A 19,552-nucleotide genomic window follows, 5' to 3' on the forward strand; every position below is an offset into this window, starting at 1 on the left:
ACTATATTTTCCTGATGGGGAAGACAACAAACACAAAGAGGGTTCAATCAGAAACCCTTAGAGCAACAGTGTGACTCCATAGGTTAGGGCTGTGCCTGTGATCAGGAAGCTGCTGGTTCAAATCCTTGATATCAGCATTGGGTCCTTGACCAAGGCCCCTAGCACCAACCGGAGCCGATGGCTGACCCTGCGCTTTGACCCCAAGGTTGCTTTCACCTGTATATAGAGAACATGGTGGGGTATGTAAACCCTAAACCAATTTCTCAAAGTATTTACCTTCTCATTCAGTCACACTTCCCATGTTATACCACAGTATACGGTTTTTAAGAGTGCTGTCAAAAAACACTCAACATACAACTTTAAGAGAATTTGCCAAAGCACAGCAGTTCTCAAACAAAACTCCCTGTACGACAATTAAATGAAAAACATTTCATTTCAGTGTTACAAAGACATCTCAGCATTTTCTGCTCAAACTAATACTTTCAAACTTTATACAGTAAAGCACCTGGACGCATGCAGCGTCAGACAGGTGTTACACTGGATTTAGCAGGTATAATGGAGAGCTGTCTTATCCATTCGTGGCTAATAATGTTCCACAAACGTGCAGGGACTTCAAAAGCATTCATCAGGTTTGTTACCTCTGCCGATGAGTTACAAGAATGAAAACTTGCGTAAAATATACATAAAACAAAAAGCTTTAATGATATTACAGATTAAGAAACATTTCAGTCGCTTTTGCCAGCTGTGCCACCAAAGTTAACTGAAAAACGTGAGTTTCTGTTGCGGCCTCCTCAGTGCCAACGTGCCCGTTTATCCGAAGTGGAGAGAGGAGCCAGGTCTGCGTCCTGGGGGCTGGATGCCAAACGCTTCCTGCTGGGGGTACTCTCCAGCATCCTGGAAGAGCCACAGGTTCAGAGGAACAGAGCATTTGCATTTATTTATGCATTAAAAGAAAAAAAAACGAACAAGTGAGGATCGCTTTCTTAAACCCTTTTAAAAATCCACCTCAGCCGGTTCAGTTAACAGGACTAGACGCTCACGAAACTAGGGTTGCCAAGGTATGAGATTTTCATGGTATGATAACCATCCCAGAAAATATCATGATTTCATGGTAACATGGTATTCAGTATTTTACAACTATTATCTGTGACTTATTAATATCAATCATTACAAACACTGTTCTGGGACTGAATAACAAATTTAGTGAAAGCAGAACCACAGCCAGTGATTACATGGTATGACAGCGATAATTCTTGTAGTAGTTTAAAATAAATTGTCACAGAAAAAAATTCATTTTGAGAACAATAACAATCCTATTTGAAGTTTTATAAAGACGTTTATGGCTTCAGAAAAACAGCCCCCAAAAGAGGGCACCACGCACTGCTCATGTTTAAGGAAGATGGAGAACTTCGAAGAACTTACTCATGCTTTCTTTTTGGCTCTGGGCTGAACACATCTGAAATGGAGCTGGAAATCAAACAAATCTTGTTTGTCGTTGAGACTAAGGTAACACCGATGGGTTCAAAGCCCAAAGCCCAATACATGTTCCTGGTAAGAGAGAAGATCTCAGATGTTCACAGGCTGGAGCACACAGGACAGTCACTGCTGTGACACTGCACCAGGTGTTCCCGTGACAAGCTACTCAGACCCTTGCAGGCAATTTTAATCCTTGTAGAGACGCCCGTTTACATGGCTGCACTGCTCACCACACAGAGACTTGAAGGGTTTGGGCTACTGGCACCACAAAGACACTTTTCTCAGTAATGCTACCTGCTGATGGAGATGCTGCTGAGAGCAGGACTGGGGGACCTGGGAGGGACCTCTGACATCACAGCAGCTTCTGCTGTCACCAATGAGCACGACCCCGAGTCATTCAGACACTCTGTATTCAGAGTTGTGGAAAAGAAAAACACAGCAACCATTTCAATTAGAAAAAAGAATGCTGACACTAGCAAACTTTCCAACAAAATTTAACTTGAATTGGTAAGCAAATTTCAGTGCATTTACAGTTGTGAGCCACACAAGAACTAATAAAAACACAAGTGACAAATTAAAAAGAGATGTTCAAGACATTTACATTTAACCTGATGCTTTGACCATGAATAGAATTGCCTTGCAAGGTTTCATGATGAAAGTCAGTCTGTTCAGTTTGTCGAAGTCAAGATTCGATTCTTTATTACACGCAGAGGCAGCTGATGGGAGTTTTATAATGCACTGACAAGTTAAAATTTCCATGAAAACTTGCTGGAAATTTTCTCTCTCTGCAACCCTACTGTTGAATGGCATACAGACATTTCCACGAGTACCAAGACTCTGTCAAAGACGGTACCCGATGAGCCTGAGATAAATGTTAGTAGTTAAATAATGACTTTACAGGTGAATGCGTGCGTACCTGGGGAATGCTCTCCTCTGGCTTCCTCTCCGTCCTGCACCACCTCAATTACCTTTGCTTTCTTGGACGATTTCCAGCGACCTTTTACCTGGGAAATCAGGCGGGAGAATTCAGCACTGTGCTGTTTACCTGTCACACCAAAGGAAAAAGGTGCAAGTTAAAATCAAGCCAGTGACAAGCAAGCTCATATTAAACATTTCATTTATAAAGGAGGAATGGGTTTAAAAGTTATTTGCAATTACTTCCACATACTATATAAATCAAACCATATTCATAGCAGAAAGAAAATTCTGCCATAAAGCTGCAAACCATTTTTACTACAGAATAAATCTGGGACAGCTTATGGTGATGATGGGGATGTATCTGGATCGCATTTCACCGTTGCATTGTTCACCAAATTACCATGTGAATTCGATTTGAATAGGCGCTAATGCAGCTATTCAGAATGCAAATAGTGATCTTCAGGTGAGGGCGGTGCAACACACCCCCCATGCAGGTAAAACATACTAAGATGGGATGGTTTCCTTCTTTGCCGATGTAACCTAATTTTAAGAACTAATACTTCCGACAACGGACGTTTCAAAAAGAAGACAGATTACGGATTTAGTCAGCATTTTCTTCATGTTTCTATTATAAGATTTCAGTGAGTTATGAATTGAAATACACGAGAAAGATACGCAGAGACTCCAGAGAGTTTGGGAAGATGCAACATATCCACAGGCATAGAATTAGAATATGAAAAGCAACCACAGGTAAACAGTAATCGCAAAATAACCTTCACTCACTGCTTTAAGCAAACTAATTGCACATTGTGTCAACTCAAATACTACCAACACATACACACAGCATCTAACCCCAACCCTACATATTTCAAATTAAGAAACCATGCATTTGCATAATTTCTGCATTTAAAAGCAATTTAATATGGATTCCCCCCCATTTTTCCCCTTTAATTTCAGAGCAAAGTGATGGTCTTTCAAATCCGACAAAAGGGTTTCGTGCTGGTTCCCAGACATATAGGCATCTATTTTCCTTTCCTCAGGGAGCTCTGCTGACACTAGCAAATAGGTTGAGGAATCGGCAGTAATTGAATTGGTATTATCAATGTGCGTTTGCCGATTTGATATGTAATTTTTAAATAGATCGTGATGAAGAGCATTTCAGGTCTACATCTAAAGTAAAGAGCTCTAACAGTACACATACTCGAGTGCCTTGTGGTAACAGCATTTTCAGTTTGAAACATGCAATGAAACAAAATCACACATTTCTTGATACAGGTGAAAGCTAAACTCACAAGCAGATGTTGAACATGGAAAACATTACACAAAGTATGGCTACTAGGTTACAGCTAGTGTGAGAAAGCTCAAAGACACAGTAGCTAAATCAGTAGTTTGGGAACATCTTGGCTTCCCAATATATTATGCAAACACCAACAAGAGAGTATTTGATAAGACCAAGAATACCTGCTGGGTCTGTTATCCCATTACATATATTGTGTTATACTCTGATATTTTTGGGGAAACATCCAATGTTCTCTTTCATGTTAGGCAACAACATCTGAGTGTTTGCTTTGGTCAGGAAATTCAAACCAGGCTATTAAAAAAAAAAAAAAAAAAAAAGAATGTTCATATTTTAACCCCGATTTTCTGCTTTTCGACAAACAAAAACATTAGATAAGAGGCAAATCGGTGTTGATTGGCACTTGATTGCCATTAGTTCAGATGCAACTGGACACAGTTGTGAAAGAACTGCAGACGCACATCAGATACCTAGCAGGCAAGATATCTGGACGTCTTGGTGATTCCAAATCCTGTAGTTGTGAAAAGTGTTATGACTGGTAATGAGTGTGATGAGCTACACGAGTGTTGATGAGTCACATAGGGTGAGGTGAAACCCAAAGAAGGATTTTAAGAAAAGGTAGAAATAATTCAAATTGTTTAGCAACTGTGTTCACGGAAGAGGTATATTCAATGGAATTTCCAATTTTACACACTTGCGTTGAGTTGAGTTGTGGCTTTAAAGATGGTACAGGAAGAGAGAGAGCACTGTGCCAAACTTCTACATGTCAGTTCCTGAACAAATCAAGCTGTGGGCAACTGGGCAAGTACTGTATATTAGCGGTACCAAACGTGAACGACAATCAGTAAACCATGTTTAAACTGATGTTTGGAAATCAATTTAACTCTCATGGCGATATTAAAAATCGCCACCTTGAAGAATCGTGAATCGGAACAGAATTTTAAACATTCACTGCTCTTGACATTCAAGGTCAACACTGCATTTTCTGGCCTTTTGACTTACGGTAATTTGCATGGATTTCTTCTATTTCTTCTTCAGTTTGTGTTTTTGAAAAAACCAATGCCTAGAAAAGGAAGTTAAAAGGTTATGGTACAAAAGTGTTTTTTTATCGTTTTTTCCAATTGATTAATTGTAAATTCAAGACAAACTATAAAATTCAAAAATGACACTCAGGTCTGTAAGTGCTGTCTAAGAACATACAGGCGGATGTTTCAGTTCTGGTTGATTCCTGAGCTTCTCATCCCTCTCCACTTCCTTTGCTATGTCTTCCACTGTTGATGGATAACAAAGCAGGTTAGTGTAAAAGCAGCAGTTTACCTCCTCAGAGTACAGAAAAATCTCTTCTTAGTATCATAGTTCCCCAATACCCAGTGGATACTCGTACTACATGCAGTCTTTGGCATCTATACCCATCAATGTTAAGAAGAGTGTTAAGCCAAGTGCTCGGTGTCCTTCACGGGCAGCCCCAGAAATTCCTCCTCCCAATCTAGCAATCCCAATCCTCTTTCCTCTCTTGCCTTTGGCCACTCAAAAAGCACATTAGAGTCCCAAAATGCCCACGTTCCTGCAGGCAGTGTGGCATCGCTACATTTGACAAAGCATGCCAAGGAAAGGCATTAGCAGTGGCGTCACTGGCCACATCGATATAAGATTCACCATTTTATCTTAAGAAAAGATCTTAAGATAAAATGCAAAAGACAAAATCTTAAAACTGCAGTATTAAAAATGCATGTTCGTAATGTCAAAGATGACGGTTGGATTTGAGGAAAGACATGTTTTGTACAGGAACAGTACTGACGAAACATGGGTCAGGTACAAGTTAGTTATATAAATATACCCAGGATAGGACTTGCATACAATGGAGAAACTTACAGCTACATAGCTTTCCCTTTCAGACATGGGCACACAACAAGCCTACGCTAAACTACCCCCAAAAATATGCCTTTAATAAATCCAAAACTCTTTTTCTACAGCTGTGAAATGCAGGAAAAGCAGGTCTGAACAACAAAGAAACACTTGGTGAAATGATAATGGAAAATGTTTACCGGAAAGTTATCAAAATGAATGAGGCACACTGGTCTGCTTGCAGTACGCTGACACTGGCTGTTACCTGACAGTGGGCTTAGGGAGTCACACTGGGAGTTGTATATGTGCACAAACTCCTGGTGCCTCCGTTCCAGCTGCACCCGGGGGCCCTGGGTAGAGAGGTGCAGCTCTCGCAGCCTCTTCTTCAGCTCCTGATTGGAGAGCAGGTGGTACACTAACTTAGGCAACGGCTTCCTCTTGACGACGGAACTGAAAAAAATACCACATCATCACTGTTACCGGGGACATCTATTTGCATTCTTACCTGACCCATTTGTATACTTTTTATCATTGTGGTTCCCAAATACTTCTGTTATTCAGTCAAAACAAATGCATTATCCTTCATATTCATTTATTCGTTTTAAACCATTCATGGACCACTTTGCATTAGGATAAGTGAATACATAGCGCATGTAAACAAGATTTTCAACATTACAGAATGTTAACTCCTTGGTCAAGGCAGTCCAAAGTTGTTGCTTTAACCAATAACACAAAACATGCAGCTCTGAAGGGGTCCATAACCACAGAGGTCTCCTACTTCTCATGTGTGACCTTAGCCAACCACTAAACCAGCAACATGCTTGTTTAAAATCTTTGGTTTGCAAGTTTACTGCAGTTTGTTCCATAGTGAACTAGTAAAAGGCTTTAAGAAATGTAAGACCTAAAATGTTGTAAGACCAATATAACCACCACTAAATCCAAACAACAGCAAGCAAGTGAAAATATAAGGCTACAGCTCTAGCCTAACGCAAAATCATGTCTGGCTAGAAGTTTCAGGTGTTCGTCATGTTGTCAACTGAAAACATGCTTGCATTGTGTCATGTAGAGCACACACCATCCTGAAAACACACCTGTAATGCACCATGCACACTGCAGGCCATTGGTAGATAACTTTTAAAAGTTCATGACAGGACGGTCATACAGGGAGCTGGTGAATTCTGGCCAGATGATCACAGGTACTGAACTATCCACCACTGACCTGTTGTACCTTAACTGTTGCCATACTAAGATTCAATTTATAACTCAGGACCACCCCCAGCCACAAACCCCCTGCAGTCCAGTAGGAGGTTTTACAGCATCAGAACACTGACCACCAGATTCAAGAACTTGTATATTTATGTGAAGTGCTAATATGATTTAATACATACTTTGAGTTATCAAGTTCAAGTCACATTTCTTCTTAGTTCACTCTTCCATTTGCTGACACTAAGTGACAAATTGGAACAGTTCTCAAAAGTTAAACAGCTCCAGGTCTAAATGGCATGGCTTCAGTTTTGCGGCGATTTGTTTCAAAGTTTGATCTCTTCCAGAATGTCATTCCTAAAATGTGTCTGCAAAGTTTGAGAAAAATCCATGCAATACTTTTAGAGTTACTGTAATCATAAGACCAAGTATCTTCTACAGTTTCCATTACCTTACTTGGCTGACACACAGCACTGCTGCTTAATTTTGGGGAAATTTGTCTGAAAATGAAACCAGGCATAGATCTTCATCGATATAATGTTTCTGTGAAGCAGTAATATGATCCATTAAATGCTTTTTAACTTAACTTATCACATTCACAAGTTCATATGTCTGCTTTCACCCTTCCCTTTGATGCCACTAAGCAGTGTTGCTTCAGTTTTAGGGCGATCTGTCTCACAATTTAATCAGTTGCAATGCAGCAGCAATACAAGGCCTCTGCAAAATTTCAAACAGATCCATCAGATAGGTTTTGAGCAATTGTCTTATGCAAAACATCTGTGGCAGTGAACCAGTCCAAAAACCATACATATTTCCCCACAGTCCAAGGAATACAATAAATCATACCTTCTCAAGCTCTCCTTCTTCTCATCTCTGGTCAGACAGCTGTCCAAGTGTTTATTAATATACTGTTCAGGAATGCCCAAGTTACACACCGGACACTCCACTAAAAAAAAAAAAAAAAAACACACAAGTTTGTTTTAATTACTTGTCAGGTTCTATTTTGTCCTATTCAGCTTGTTTTACTGCTGGCAACAATAAATACATGAGGACACAGCAACATAAATCAGTTTGTTTGATTAATACTTTTGTAAATCACAAATAAATAAAGTATTTGCAATTCAAACTCAAATGACGTAGCGAAAAAAAAAATTATAGCCCTTGAAAATGTTTTGGCAAGAATATGGAAATTAATTTTAACAATTTGCTTCCTAGCCAAGTACAACATTTCTACCAGGTACAAATGCAGAGGTAAATGTCACCTTTGATGACAGGTTTTTGGTTAGGGGAGGCAGAACTTGAGGGAAAGGCGGAGCTTGACACAGGTGCCCCAGCAGGCACCTCCACCTGCTCCTCCTTCACACTCATAACCAAAGTTGCAGTGTTCTGCTGACCCTGCCTACTGTCCTTTTGGACTTTGGGTGTTCTTGATTGTTCCGAGCCGGTGGGAGATCTTTTTTGGAAAAAGTGGCTCAGAATGGTGCCGTCCACTTTCGAGAGCCCTGGCTTCATGGCATTCCGTCTTACAGAAGAGACGGGGGTCTTCGGGGAAATAGGCGGGGATTCAAAAATCGTCTGCGTCAATTTATGCCTAGGTTTAACAGAAGATAAAAAGCAGACAGGTGTGTAAAAAATGTCACATTTAATAAATACAACCAAAGTGCAGTATAACTTAAAATCATTTTATGAGTGGCAATTAAACAAAATTAATAATATTGACCCACATTGGGACTTCAGAATACTTCAATAACATCTTCAACAAACCACGTCTGAGCAGGTGTCAGAATCAGAAATTCGGAACTTTCATTATAATGTTACATCTTCAGAGAGATTTCTGGGTACCAATAATGAGTTGTATTTAAAAAAGACAATTTCCAGGAATAACGTTTACTTCGATGTTCACATTTGTAAATATCATTCACATAAACTAAATATTTTAACCAAATAAATAACAGTATGACCTGAACTTTGTAGTTATCAACTAAATAATGAAGCCCTGGTCAGCCCGCAGATTTGTTGGTGGCAGGGACGAATTATGGGTTGTGTGGGCCCCTGGGCAAAACGTTCGCGAGGGCCCCCCCACCACCACCAGGACCACCACCACCACCACAACCACCACAATTCAAGGGCCCTTGGCAGCCAAACGCCCTCCCTATAGGGTCAGGGGCCCTTGTAGGCAGAATGTAGGCCCTCTAAAATAGACAAACGAAAATTCATTGTTGATAAGCGTTGCAAATTGTTTTGGGCTAGGGGCCCCATGGGCCCCTTGCACCCCAAGGGCCCCTGGGCAGCAGCCCCGCTGGCCCGGTCTGTAATCCGTCCCTGGTTGGTGGTAAATATGGTTACTCGACACCCCTGCTACATGTGATGTTACTGGCCAAATCAGTAGACAAACATGTACAGACCTGACCCATTCCTTGGCACTTTCATGCCATGTTCTTTAGAAGTAAGGACCTAAATCAACAGAACTTATGCATACAGAGGTAAAAGAAAGAAAGTGAGAGAAGATCCAGTTTGTGCTGTACCTTGCAGCTTTGAAACTTTTGACCAGATCATCCAGAATCCGATTGTTTCTCAGATCTGACTCTGTTGCTTCCTAAAAGACAAACAGGTCACAATTAGCATTTCCCCCCAAAATAAAAATATGGAATGGAGAGATGTACTTTAATCCCTAAAGAAAACTTAGTTTAGCACAAAAATAGGAACAGGGGCTGCCTTGCAAAGTGTTATGCAAGAGGCATATTAGTAACCCTTTCAACAAAATACAAATTACTGCGATCTTTTGGTTTCTGGTTAATTTTCTTGCATCTTTAAACAAACTGCACCAATCCCAGAGAGTGTTGTAATTTAAAGGTAAACCTACTTAAAAGCAGTTGCATAGAGTAATATCCTACATTATTAGGTAAGCCACATTTCTCATCAAGTACTGGAAGGAAGAAAGATCTTTTTGCTGCTGAGAAGCATGAAAAAGTGTAACGTCTTGCAATGGGAATGAAACAGACAAACTTTGAGATCAACAGGAGTACAAAAATTTGAGAGTAATTTGGAGTCCAGGCAAAGTAAATCGGATTAAGGAGCATTATGGGAATTTTCAGTCAGAAAAATTAATCTCATCAAAAAGGAATGCTGTAAAAAAAAAATTATAATTAATTCAAATCCACTAAGTGGCAAAGAGATCTCTGAAACTGCTAGAGTACTTAAAATTCCCAATAACACCACAATGTAGGATCCACTACAGCTAGGTCACCACCTTCGGTCCTGGACAGTTATTGTCCAGTAGGTTCTCTCTCCTTCCTGGCAGTTGATATTAGATCTCCAGGACCGAAGTTGGAAACCCCTGGTCCAGAGGCTGGCAAATGTGCATAAATCTGCAATTTGGCTTCCAAAATAAAATGACGTTCAAGCAGGACAATGCATGATTATAGGCTGCTAAGAACACCATTGACTCCTTGGATGCTATAGGGATAAAGAGCGCAAAGTGTGGTTTGGCCATCATCACTGCCCTACCTCAAATCTACTGACGGCTTTTGGATTTTCCTTTTCAAAATACACCATAAGGCTGGATGGCAGTATGCCTCAGAACCGCAGGTGTGGGAGGTAGTCTCTTAATAAAAATTAGCGTCTCTTATTAAAAGAGGGACAGAAACTATACATACACTCACACACTCAAGACATCTGTTGCATTAGTTGAATAAACATATTCTTAAATATTCATCTTGAGAGACCTAGTTATACATTAAAGTGTAAACCTTTCCTTTAAATTACTATAACAGCTCTCATCCATTAAGTCACATAGGACATATTTATGCAAGGAAATATGCAAAATACCTACAAACATATATACAAACATAGTTGTTCTATAAATAAAATTAGCAAAAGACTAAAAAAAATACCGAAAAAAACTCAGTAGTGTTTGTTCAAGAGATTGACACAATGTACATTAGAAACATCATAAATGTATTATCAATAGATTGGTACTGAACGCAAGTATACTTACAGAATTACACACTGGACACTGCAGCTTGCATGAGAGGGACTTCCTTATGCACAGAGAACAAACTGAAACCAAGGAATAACACCATTTTAAAAACAATTACAACCGGATAACTTCAAACTTTAAAAAAACTCAAATAAAGCAATTTCCATCTCAAATATTTATACAGTAACTAGCTAGTTGGTAATTTTGTTTCACAATGACAAGACAAAAGGTGCACAGAGCAGTTAGTACCGTGACTTACAGGTATGAGAACACTTGGTCATCATAGCAATATTCGTATAGTCAAAACAGATGGGACAGCGGAGTAAGGCATCGACGGGCTGAAACGGCAATGCGGGTCAGAACAGCAACACAGCAACAAAAAAGAAAATCACAATAAAACTAATCATTTTATTATTATTCATCATCGTAATATTCATGTAGTCAAAACAGATGGGACAGCGGAGTAGGGCATCGACGGGTTGAAACGGCAAAACAGGTCAGAACAGCTGAGTGGAATACAACAGAGCACCAAAAATAAAATAATCACAACCAAAAAGGGTATAAACGAGTAACTGAGAAAACTGTCAATACGCAAAAACGAGGGTACCTTCCCGTAGCTGAATTACAATTCTGTTATAAATCACTACCAACCCCCGTCGTCCTGAACCTCAAACATAATCCGGCTACTAGCATAGCAACGCAAAATCAGACGACAATTTAAACACTTTACACATAAAAGCTAGCTGAACACTTCTGTCAGACTTACTTTAAGGCACGCAAGATTTGTGGGTAAATCGGGTTCAGGGCACGCCGACATTGTACAACATGAAAAGACTGCTGAGCTTTTCCTCAATTAAACAAACCCGCGCGCGGCTGCTGCCGGATTTGCAGCGCGCAAGTGTGCACCGTTGTGCGCATGCGCACCTCAATATGTTTTACGACGCTACCTGGTTTGCAGCAAGCGCATTATATTGCACGACATCACGTTATGTTTTAATTATGGATGTTTTTCCCCCAAAGTTATTTTATATTAACAAAGATAAGGGAAGCACAAGGAACATATGTTCCATATAAAAACTTTAAACCCAGTTAGGAGTACACAGAAAGAAGTATCAAAGAAAAGAACAGGACAAGTGATCATAAAAATTGGATGGATAGATGGATGAAAGTCTCATGATTTTATATGTCTTTTGTGCTTTCTTGTTTTTGGACATTTGTATAGCATGTATACATTGTTTGAATTATTCAATGTCTTGTCCTTCAATCCCAGAAAAAGCACAGGTGTTTAAAATATAGCATCTAAGTTACATATTTTTAAAATCTGTTTCACTGAGTAAATTCTGTGTAACACTTGATAAGATACGACTTTGTTATTGATGTAGAATTATTTTGGATATTCCATGCTTTTTTCCATTGAACATCACCAAATAAGTTTGACCAAAGAACCTTGCTGCAGGAAGTGTTACATAGCAAAGAATATTTCTAATAACTTTATCATTAACTTTTGCTATATCCTTGTTCCCAATAAAGATTCAAAAATGTAATACAAATACAAATCAGACAAAGTGGAATTGGTCAAAAAGGATAACATGCCTCTGGGAATTACATGAAACACAACGCTGTATTCCTTTGGTTTATTGTGTATTTGAAAATTTTCATGAATTTCACTATATGGTAACAACTGACCTTTTGAATTAAACAATTGCATGACCGGAAGAGTCTCATTGTCAGGATTTATCCCAGCCTTGTCTGTCATTTCCCTGTTTGGCCGTTGGCCAGCCTGTTCTGTGTTCTGCTAGTATTCCTTAGTTAAGTTCCTAATGTGTTCACCTACTTACCAGCCTGCTGCATGGTTTACCAGGCTGAGTGTATCATCCAGCATTCCCTTTTTTTTGTGGGTTCGAAACTCAACTGTTTGTAATTTTGACAACTTATGTTTCTTTGTATTTCATTGATTTTTTTATGGTTCCTTGATGTTTCCTGATTATAGTAATGTTTAGTTAGACTTGTATTCCAGTCACCCTTGGTGTTTTACCCTTGTTCTGTTGATTGCCCACACCTGTGCTTGTGTTCCTTCTGCTTGTTACCACTCACGTCCGTCTGTTGTTGAACCTCATGTTTGGGGCTTTCACACCACCCAACGGGAACTGGGACCTTTATGTCAAATAAGCATGGGAGATGCAAAACGCTCCATCGTGATCAAAACGGGACACAGCCTTTATATTTTACTTATACGACCCACAGCATGATTATAATTTATTATGAAAATGGACCAGCAGATTGATCTATTATTTTCCATGGAATAAAAAAAAAAACAATGTAACATTATTGTCACATCTTGTATTCCTGCCCCCTTGTTCTTTCTCCAACTGTTACTAATTTGTCTAACTTCTCGTTTCAGCCTTCGTGTGACTCACTCCAGCTGCCTCTCATCTGCTCCCTCATCAAGGATGTATAAAGTACCTCCCAGTCTTGTGCTCTCCGATCTAGTCATTGATGTTGCTACCTGCTTGTGCTCCTGATTGTGTCTTGTGCTGTCTTAGCTTGCCTGCTCTTTGTTTAATTGCTGGTAATGGTGATATTAGATAAAAGTATATTAGTTAGCGGCTGAATTTACCATTGCAGAAATATGGAGATGCAAGCAAAAAAATTTATTAATTGATGCATTAAATGTAATTGGATACAAAAATAACCCCATCTGCTCAATTTTTGCTGTGCTACATCTTTTTCTGCATTTCCATGTAACTTCCAACTTAGTATCCGGGCTTGTGGTCAACCAATCAGCAAGCTGTCATTGTAAGCACCTCCCCCATAGTTTGTGTCTGAAGCAAGAGCAACGTCTGGGGATTTTTACTGTCCTCTGTACTTGGGTGCTTAGTATTGGCCTTAGTATTGGTCTTCGGCAATGGAAGATGACATAAAATGGGTACACGAGAACACAAGTGCCGTCAAGTATGCATATTGTGATTCACCCTTTGTCTAAAACAGGGTTCTGGAATTGCTTCCAAGGAACTACAGTTGGGCTAAGTTCCTGCTTTGTGATCACGAGAAAAGTCTCTGGTTCTGGAAAAAGGTTTTGGTTCCAGAAGAAAATTCAAGCGGCGTGAAAGTACCTTATGTGTGTATTTAAGTGCCTGCCCTTGCTTTAGTCAGTCACTTTATATATTTTGTAGCTATGGTTGTTCCCGTGGTGTCCCCCCCCCCGCCTTAGTTATTATAGTTAACCTGCATTGTTTTTGAACCCTAATGGTCCGTTTTTGTTTATTTTCCATCTATCCATTTTCTATAACCTTCTATAACCATATTCAGGAGGCTATGGGCACAAAGCAGGGAACAATCCAGGATGGTGTGCTAATCCATCGTAAGGCACAATGACACACCATTCACTCACACATGCACGCTTACAGGCAATTTATTAACTCCAGTTAGCCTCGGCATGTTTTTTTTTGAGACTGTGGGAGGAAACCAGAGTGCTTGGAGGAAACCCCACGACGACACAGGGAGAACATGCTAACTCCACACACATGGAACCATGGCGGAGACTCTCGCCACCATGCCACCCCATTATTTCTTGCTTTATTTTACTTAAATCGATACCTTTGTTTGTGAATCACAACATGGATTGTCTTTCCCTGCGTCATGCCCCTCCATAACACCCATGTTCAAACCAAGAGTGATTTAAACCATTTGTTTTAGATAATATAACCTTGGCATTCCAAATAAAATACTTTGTATAGTAATTTGCCGGCCTGTTTGAGCAGGAAAATAAATGACTAGAAAAGATATTCCATGAACTCTTTATTTTTCTGGAAGATTTTAAATGTGTAGTTAAGTGTTTCAGAATCGAAGACCTTAAGTTCCCCATTTTCTGTAGTGTTGCCAATGACTTCCCTTTTTAAATAGTGAGGCTTATTCCAAATAAATATGTAGAGCACATTATTCAAATCCTTAATCACATTTGCATGGTTAATGCTATTAAATCCTGATATTTTAAAGTGTAATTACATATATGTTAATTTCGAATTGGTGTCTATTGAATGTATTAATTTTCTGAACCTTTAAACAAATCAGTGTGTATGTGAGGATGGGAGAGTGGGGGGAGGGTGACAATATTATACATGAAAGCAGTGGGTAGCTGAACGGGCGGATCGAATAAAAAGACTCAAATGACTAATTGGCAGCCTGGATAAATATGAAAATAAATCAGACGTATTTTATATCATTCATATTTCACACATAGTACTCATAATGTCCATCAGGACAGCTGTATTCCTGCTTTGTTGAGATTATGACAGCAATCTGCCCCTTGGTGGCAGTATTGTTCCAAATTTGCCGCGGAAAGTAAGGAAGTGATGGAAGAGCGAAAAGTTTTAGTTTCGGATCGTTGTCAATAAATTGAATCTGGCTATTTCAGCATGACAGGAGGTACGTAAATCCCGTTTCGCAGCAAGTGAATTTCAAGATAACGAGTGATTGATAACTGAGAGGTGCCGGTAGTACGGTACTCTGTAAAAACAAATAGCTGCGGTACTGTGTCCTAGTGAGTCCCGGCCCACTTCAAAGCACTGGCGCAGTATGTTGTTCCAAACTGCATCATAATCGCATAGCTAGCTTTCAGAACACCCGTGAAATATTCTCGTTGATAAAATGCCTAAAGTATACAAGGAAATGTTCACAAATAGATTACAAGTTACAATGCCGTAGTATGACGTCCGTGCTTTGCGGCGAGATGCAGTTGTTTACGCTGAAGTTTGCGTGTTATACAGTCGCGGCCATGTTTGTCATAGTTACTATCTAATACAATGTAGTTGTCTCGTAGTGACAGAGCAGGTTATATTTTATCTATCGCAAACGTGCTTTTCCTTACTCAGAAACGCTGTCAAACTGATTGAAATGCCCACACCCAGATCCACTATGGTGTATATAAGAACGGAAAGCGTTCTGTAAGGGATTTGTGGTAATTGTAGTTTTGAGAATAGCACCGCTGTCTGACGTGCAGAAAGCTTCCAGAAGCAGCTGCTGAGGGACTCCTGGTTTCTCAGGGTAGACCGCAGAATGGACTCCAGGCTCTTGGATAGACTCATCCTGGAGCTCAACCAGAGCTCACCTCAGATACTCACATACGCAGAAGCGCATAAAGTAAGCCCACATTCGTCCTTCCGAAATGCACTTAAACCTTATATTTTATTTTTCCCACTGCCTGTGGACCTCAGACTAAGTAAGTTTAAATGATTCCATTTCTCATATTTGGCAAGCAAGCTGGACGGATTGTTGTAAGAGCCTCCATTGGTATGCTTGTGTGTGTGTTGCAGCCTGTTAGTTGTCTGCGCATAGTGTGTAAGCCCCACCTCCCCAGACCAGTCCTCTTTCACTCTGCTTACTCCAGTTACAGAACCTGGATGTGCCCACCTGTTTGCGAATGGCTGAGCTCCAGACCAACCTGCTAGGGAAGGGGGAGGAGGCATGTCACCAGCTGTACCGGCTGCTCCACCTGCACGCGGAGGCCGTGTACTTCAGCCTTCCCACACGGACCCCTCACCCTGGTCAGAACAACACTCAAAGCTTGAGCTATTCTAAGTTGTTCTTAATTGTTTCTACTTGAATTGTTTTTTGAGAAAAAACCCATTCTGTTCCCACTGTAGGAAACACAGAGCAAGCTCATAAATCCCCCCCGGAACGATTTGTACTTAACAACAGGGGTGAGTGAAACCTTCCAACAGATGATAAATCAGAGTTTCCTAAAGGAATTTTATCCCATGCTTATATTCCTACCCACACTCAGATTTGCCTACACAGTCATACAGATCTGTGGTGACTAAGCCCCCTTCTGTCACCCCACAGGTCCTTGGTTTTTCGTCAGTTGCTTTGGACTTGCTGTAGGGGGCGCTCTACTGTATTACTACAGTGGTAAGTTTTATCAGTACAGGATTCATCAATCACCAGTATGTGTCTGAAATGGGCTTTTAGGTGAATTGCATATATTACTCGTGTAGTTAATCAGCTGACACTTTTTACCCTGAAGGACAGGCATCTCTCTGTCTTTTCAGATGGTGCCCTGTGGGATGGTGCCAGGGCGGTGTTGGCATATACAGCTCTGGGCTTCAGCAAACCAGCCACCTCGCTGTTGCTGTTATATGCAGAAAATATGGGCAAAAATCATTAGGACAAGCAAGGGGTCCATCCGTCCATGTTCTGGCGGCTTCTTCTAACCAGGGAAACCTGGAGCCTATCCTAGGCAGTACAAGGCTGGGGAACACACTGGGCAGATGGATGCCTGCCCTTAGGAGGGAGGCAGTACAAGGCTGGGGAACACACTGGGCGGATGGATGCCTGCCCTTAGAAGGGAGGCAGTACAGGGCTGGGGAAACACTGGGCGGATGGATGCCTGCCCTTAGAAGGGAGGCAGTACAGGGCTGGGGAAACACTGGGCGGATGGATGCCTGCCCTTAGAAGGGATGCAGTACAGGGCTTGGGAACACACTGGGCGGATGGATGCCTGCCCTTAGGAGGGAGGCAGTACAGGGCTGGGGAACACACTGGGCGGATGGATGCCTGCCCTTAGGAGGGAGGCAGTACAGGGCTTGGGAACACACTGGGCGGATGGATGCCTGCCCTTAGGAGGGAGGCAGTACAGGGCTGGGGAACACACTGGGCGGATGGATGCCTGCCCTTAGGAGGGAGGCAGTACAGGGCTTGGGAACACACTGGGCGGATGGATGCCTGCCCTTAGGAGGGAGGCAGTACAGGGCTGGGGAACACACTGGGCGGATGGATGCCTGCCCTTAGGAGGGAGGCAGTACAGGGCTGGGGAACACACTGGGCGGATGGATGCCTGCCCTTAGAAGGGAGGCAGTACAGGGCTGGGGAAACACTGGGCGGATGGATGCCTGCCCTCAGGAGGGAGGCAGTACAGGGCTGGGGAAACACTGGGCGGATGGATGCCTGCCCTCAGGAGGGAGGCAGTACAGGGCTGGGGAAACACTGGGCGGATGGATGCCTGCCCTCAGGAGGGAGGCAGTACAGGGCTGGGGAAACACTGGGCGGATGGATGCCTGCCCTTAGAAGGGATGCAGTACAAGGCTGGGGAACACACTGGGCGGATGGATGCCTGCCCTTGGAAGGGAGGCAGTACAGGGCTGGGGAAACACTGGGCGGATGGATGCCTGCCCTCAGGAGGGAGGCAGTACAAGGCTGGGGAAACACTGGGCGGATGGATGCCTGCCCTTAGAAGGGATGCAGTACAGGGCTTGGGAACACACTGGGTGGATGGATGCCTGCCCTTGGAAGGGAGGCAGTACAGGGCTGGGGAACACACTGGGCGGATGGATGCCTGACCTCAGAAGGGAGGCAGTAGTGGGAAATATTTCTTATAAATGCATTTAAATATTCAGTTATGTTTCAGTTTATTGTTACATTTATTCATATGCCAAAGATCTTTAAATTACACTGTACAGTATTAAACATGTTTTTGTTTGCTCATGTATAAAGTCAGAATTCAGCCTATAAGAATGAACGGTGCTGATTTCTACTTTTAGTGACAGGGGACATTAAAATGGATGTGTGTGTGTGTGTGTATATATACTTTTTTAATCGGTCATTTTTTATCTTTCTTGAAGATTGCATATTGTACATGAGATGTACTACCTGTATTTTTAAAAGCTGAAGTCATGTTTTAGAGAAGTTGCTGTTTTAGAGAAGTTGCTGTTTTAGCGAATGCACTGTGCCTAACAGGGACACCATGTGAACTGCATTCCAATAACTCAAGGAATTAATTACTTGAGTATGGATGAGCAATAATTAGTATACAATTCAGGCTTCAAGGGTGAGGATTAGGCACCTAAAAATACACTGCTGTGCTGCTGTAGCAGACATCAGATCTGATTCTGGAAGAACTCTTTTCGTTAGCATGTACCTTTTTGAGCACAATTATAATTTAATCATTTGGAAGATGCTTTTGTCAAAACCAACATAGAAGTTAGACAATTGTGTCTGCTATTTGTTTTTGATTTGTTTAAATATCAGAGATCTCTCTGACAAGCCCCTCTACACCATTCTTTGAAAATGTTTTGTTAAAGGTTTAACCTTGTGTTCTTAATCCTTTAATTCGTCCAGATTAATTTTATCATCTGCCACTGCTCACACTACCACAATCGTAACAGCTCATCATATCTGTAAAACTAACAGTCAAAAACATGTGTATGTGTGGCCTTCTAGGATTCAGCCATGCATCTTGGTTCAGCACTGTATTTAAGAATAATACAATCCTTTAGGAAATATACACTGAAAAGTTCTTAGTCTCCGTTACAAATGAATATATGTAGGTGTAGACAGATTATATATTTTTAATGGGCTTAGACTTTGATATTAGCTCTATAGCAGGAAGCTCCCTTCTCGCTGTGCATTACTAGGCCAGCTCACAGAGGAGAACTTTGGTCAATAAATGCCTGAGTTGGCCAAGCAGTTAACGGACCAGTAATAGATTTCATCATATCTTTATATAATACCTTCAAAAAGGAAGTGGGTAGTTCTTTCATGTCCACTCTGCAAGCACATGCAAGTAAAGCTTCAACCACTGTATGTTCATTTTCCCTTTCTAAGCACCTAGTAATTATAATTGCTGCAAGTTAAAACCATTTATTGTCCCTCCTTCGACCAATCACTTTTGCTGAGAAAGGTCACGTGGCCTCCTGGGGCCTTTTCCAGGCATCACAGAGGAAAACACAGGGGTACGCTCTGGATAGGATGCCGGTCCATCATAGGGCATATATAATATATGTGCAACCATATACCATGTGTCTTTGCATCATAAGAGGAAACCCAGGAGTAACCAGAAG

At 41.2% G+C, this 19,552-nt stretch overlaps 2 protein-coding genes across 4 annotated transcripts; one reads left to right on the top strand and one right to left on the bottom strand.

Moving 5' to 3' along the window:
* Positions 1–679: 679 nt before the first annotated feature.
* rad18 (RAD18 E3 ubiquitin protein ligase) lies at positions 680–11,649 on the bottom strand. Of its 2 annotated transcripts, none has more exons than XM_049023510.1 (13): positions 11,485–11,649; positions 10,978–11,056; positions 10,737–10,798; positions 9,265–9,335; positions 8,002–8,330; positions 7,586–7,685; positions 5,802–5,986; positions 4,892–4,962; positions 4,694–4,754; positions 2,393–2,521; positions 1,771–1,882; positions 1,423–1,467; positions 680–894 (listed from the first exon to the last, which is right to left on the bottom strand). In XM_049023510.1, exons 1-13 carry the CDS (start codon positions 11,533–11,535, stop codon positions 792–794), a joined length of 1,398 nt encoding a protein of 465 aa, XP_048879467.1. In that variant the 5' UTR covers positions 11,536–11,649; the 3' UTR covers positions 680–791. The 2 variants fall into 2 exon arrangements, with proteins under 2 accessions (XP_048879467.1, XP_048879468.1); XM_049023511.1 differs by lacking the exon at positions 11,485–11,649 and adding an exon at positions 11,326–11,464.
* Positions 11,650–15,035: 3,386 nt separating this feature from the next.
* On the top strand, positions 15,036–17,128 carry LOC125747898 (caspase recruitment domain-containing protein 19-like). Of its 2 annotated transcripts, none has more exons than XM_049023497.1 (6): positions 15,036–15,143; positions 15,718–15,857; positions 16,105–16,261; positions 16,361–16,417; positions 16,560–16,625; positions 16,766–17,128. In XM_049023497.1, the coding sequence occupies exons 1-6, from the start codon at positions 15,134–15,136 to the stop codon at positions 16,879–16,881; spliced, it is 546 nt and encodes a 181-aa protein (XP_048879454.1). In that variant the 5' UTR covers positions 15,036–15,133; the 3' UTR covers positions 16,882–17,128. The 2 variants fall into 2 exon arrangements, with proteins under 2 accessions (XP_048879454.1, XP_048879455.1); XM_049023498.1 differs by having other exon boundaries at positions 15,053–15,143; positions 15,761–15,857; positions 16,766–17,108.
* The last annotated feature ends 2,424 nt before the right edge of the window (positions 17,129–19,552 follow it).

This window comes from Brienomyrus brachyistius, chromosome 8 (assembly GCF_023856365.1).
Source record: "Brienomyrus brachyistius isolate T26 chromosome 8, BBRACH_0.4, whole genome shotgun sequence".
Lineage (NCBI taxonomy): Eukaryota > Metazoa > Chordata > Actinopteri > Osteoglossiformes > Mormyridae > Brienomyrus > Brienomyrus brachyistius.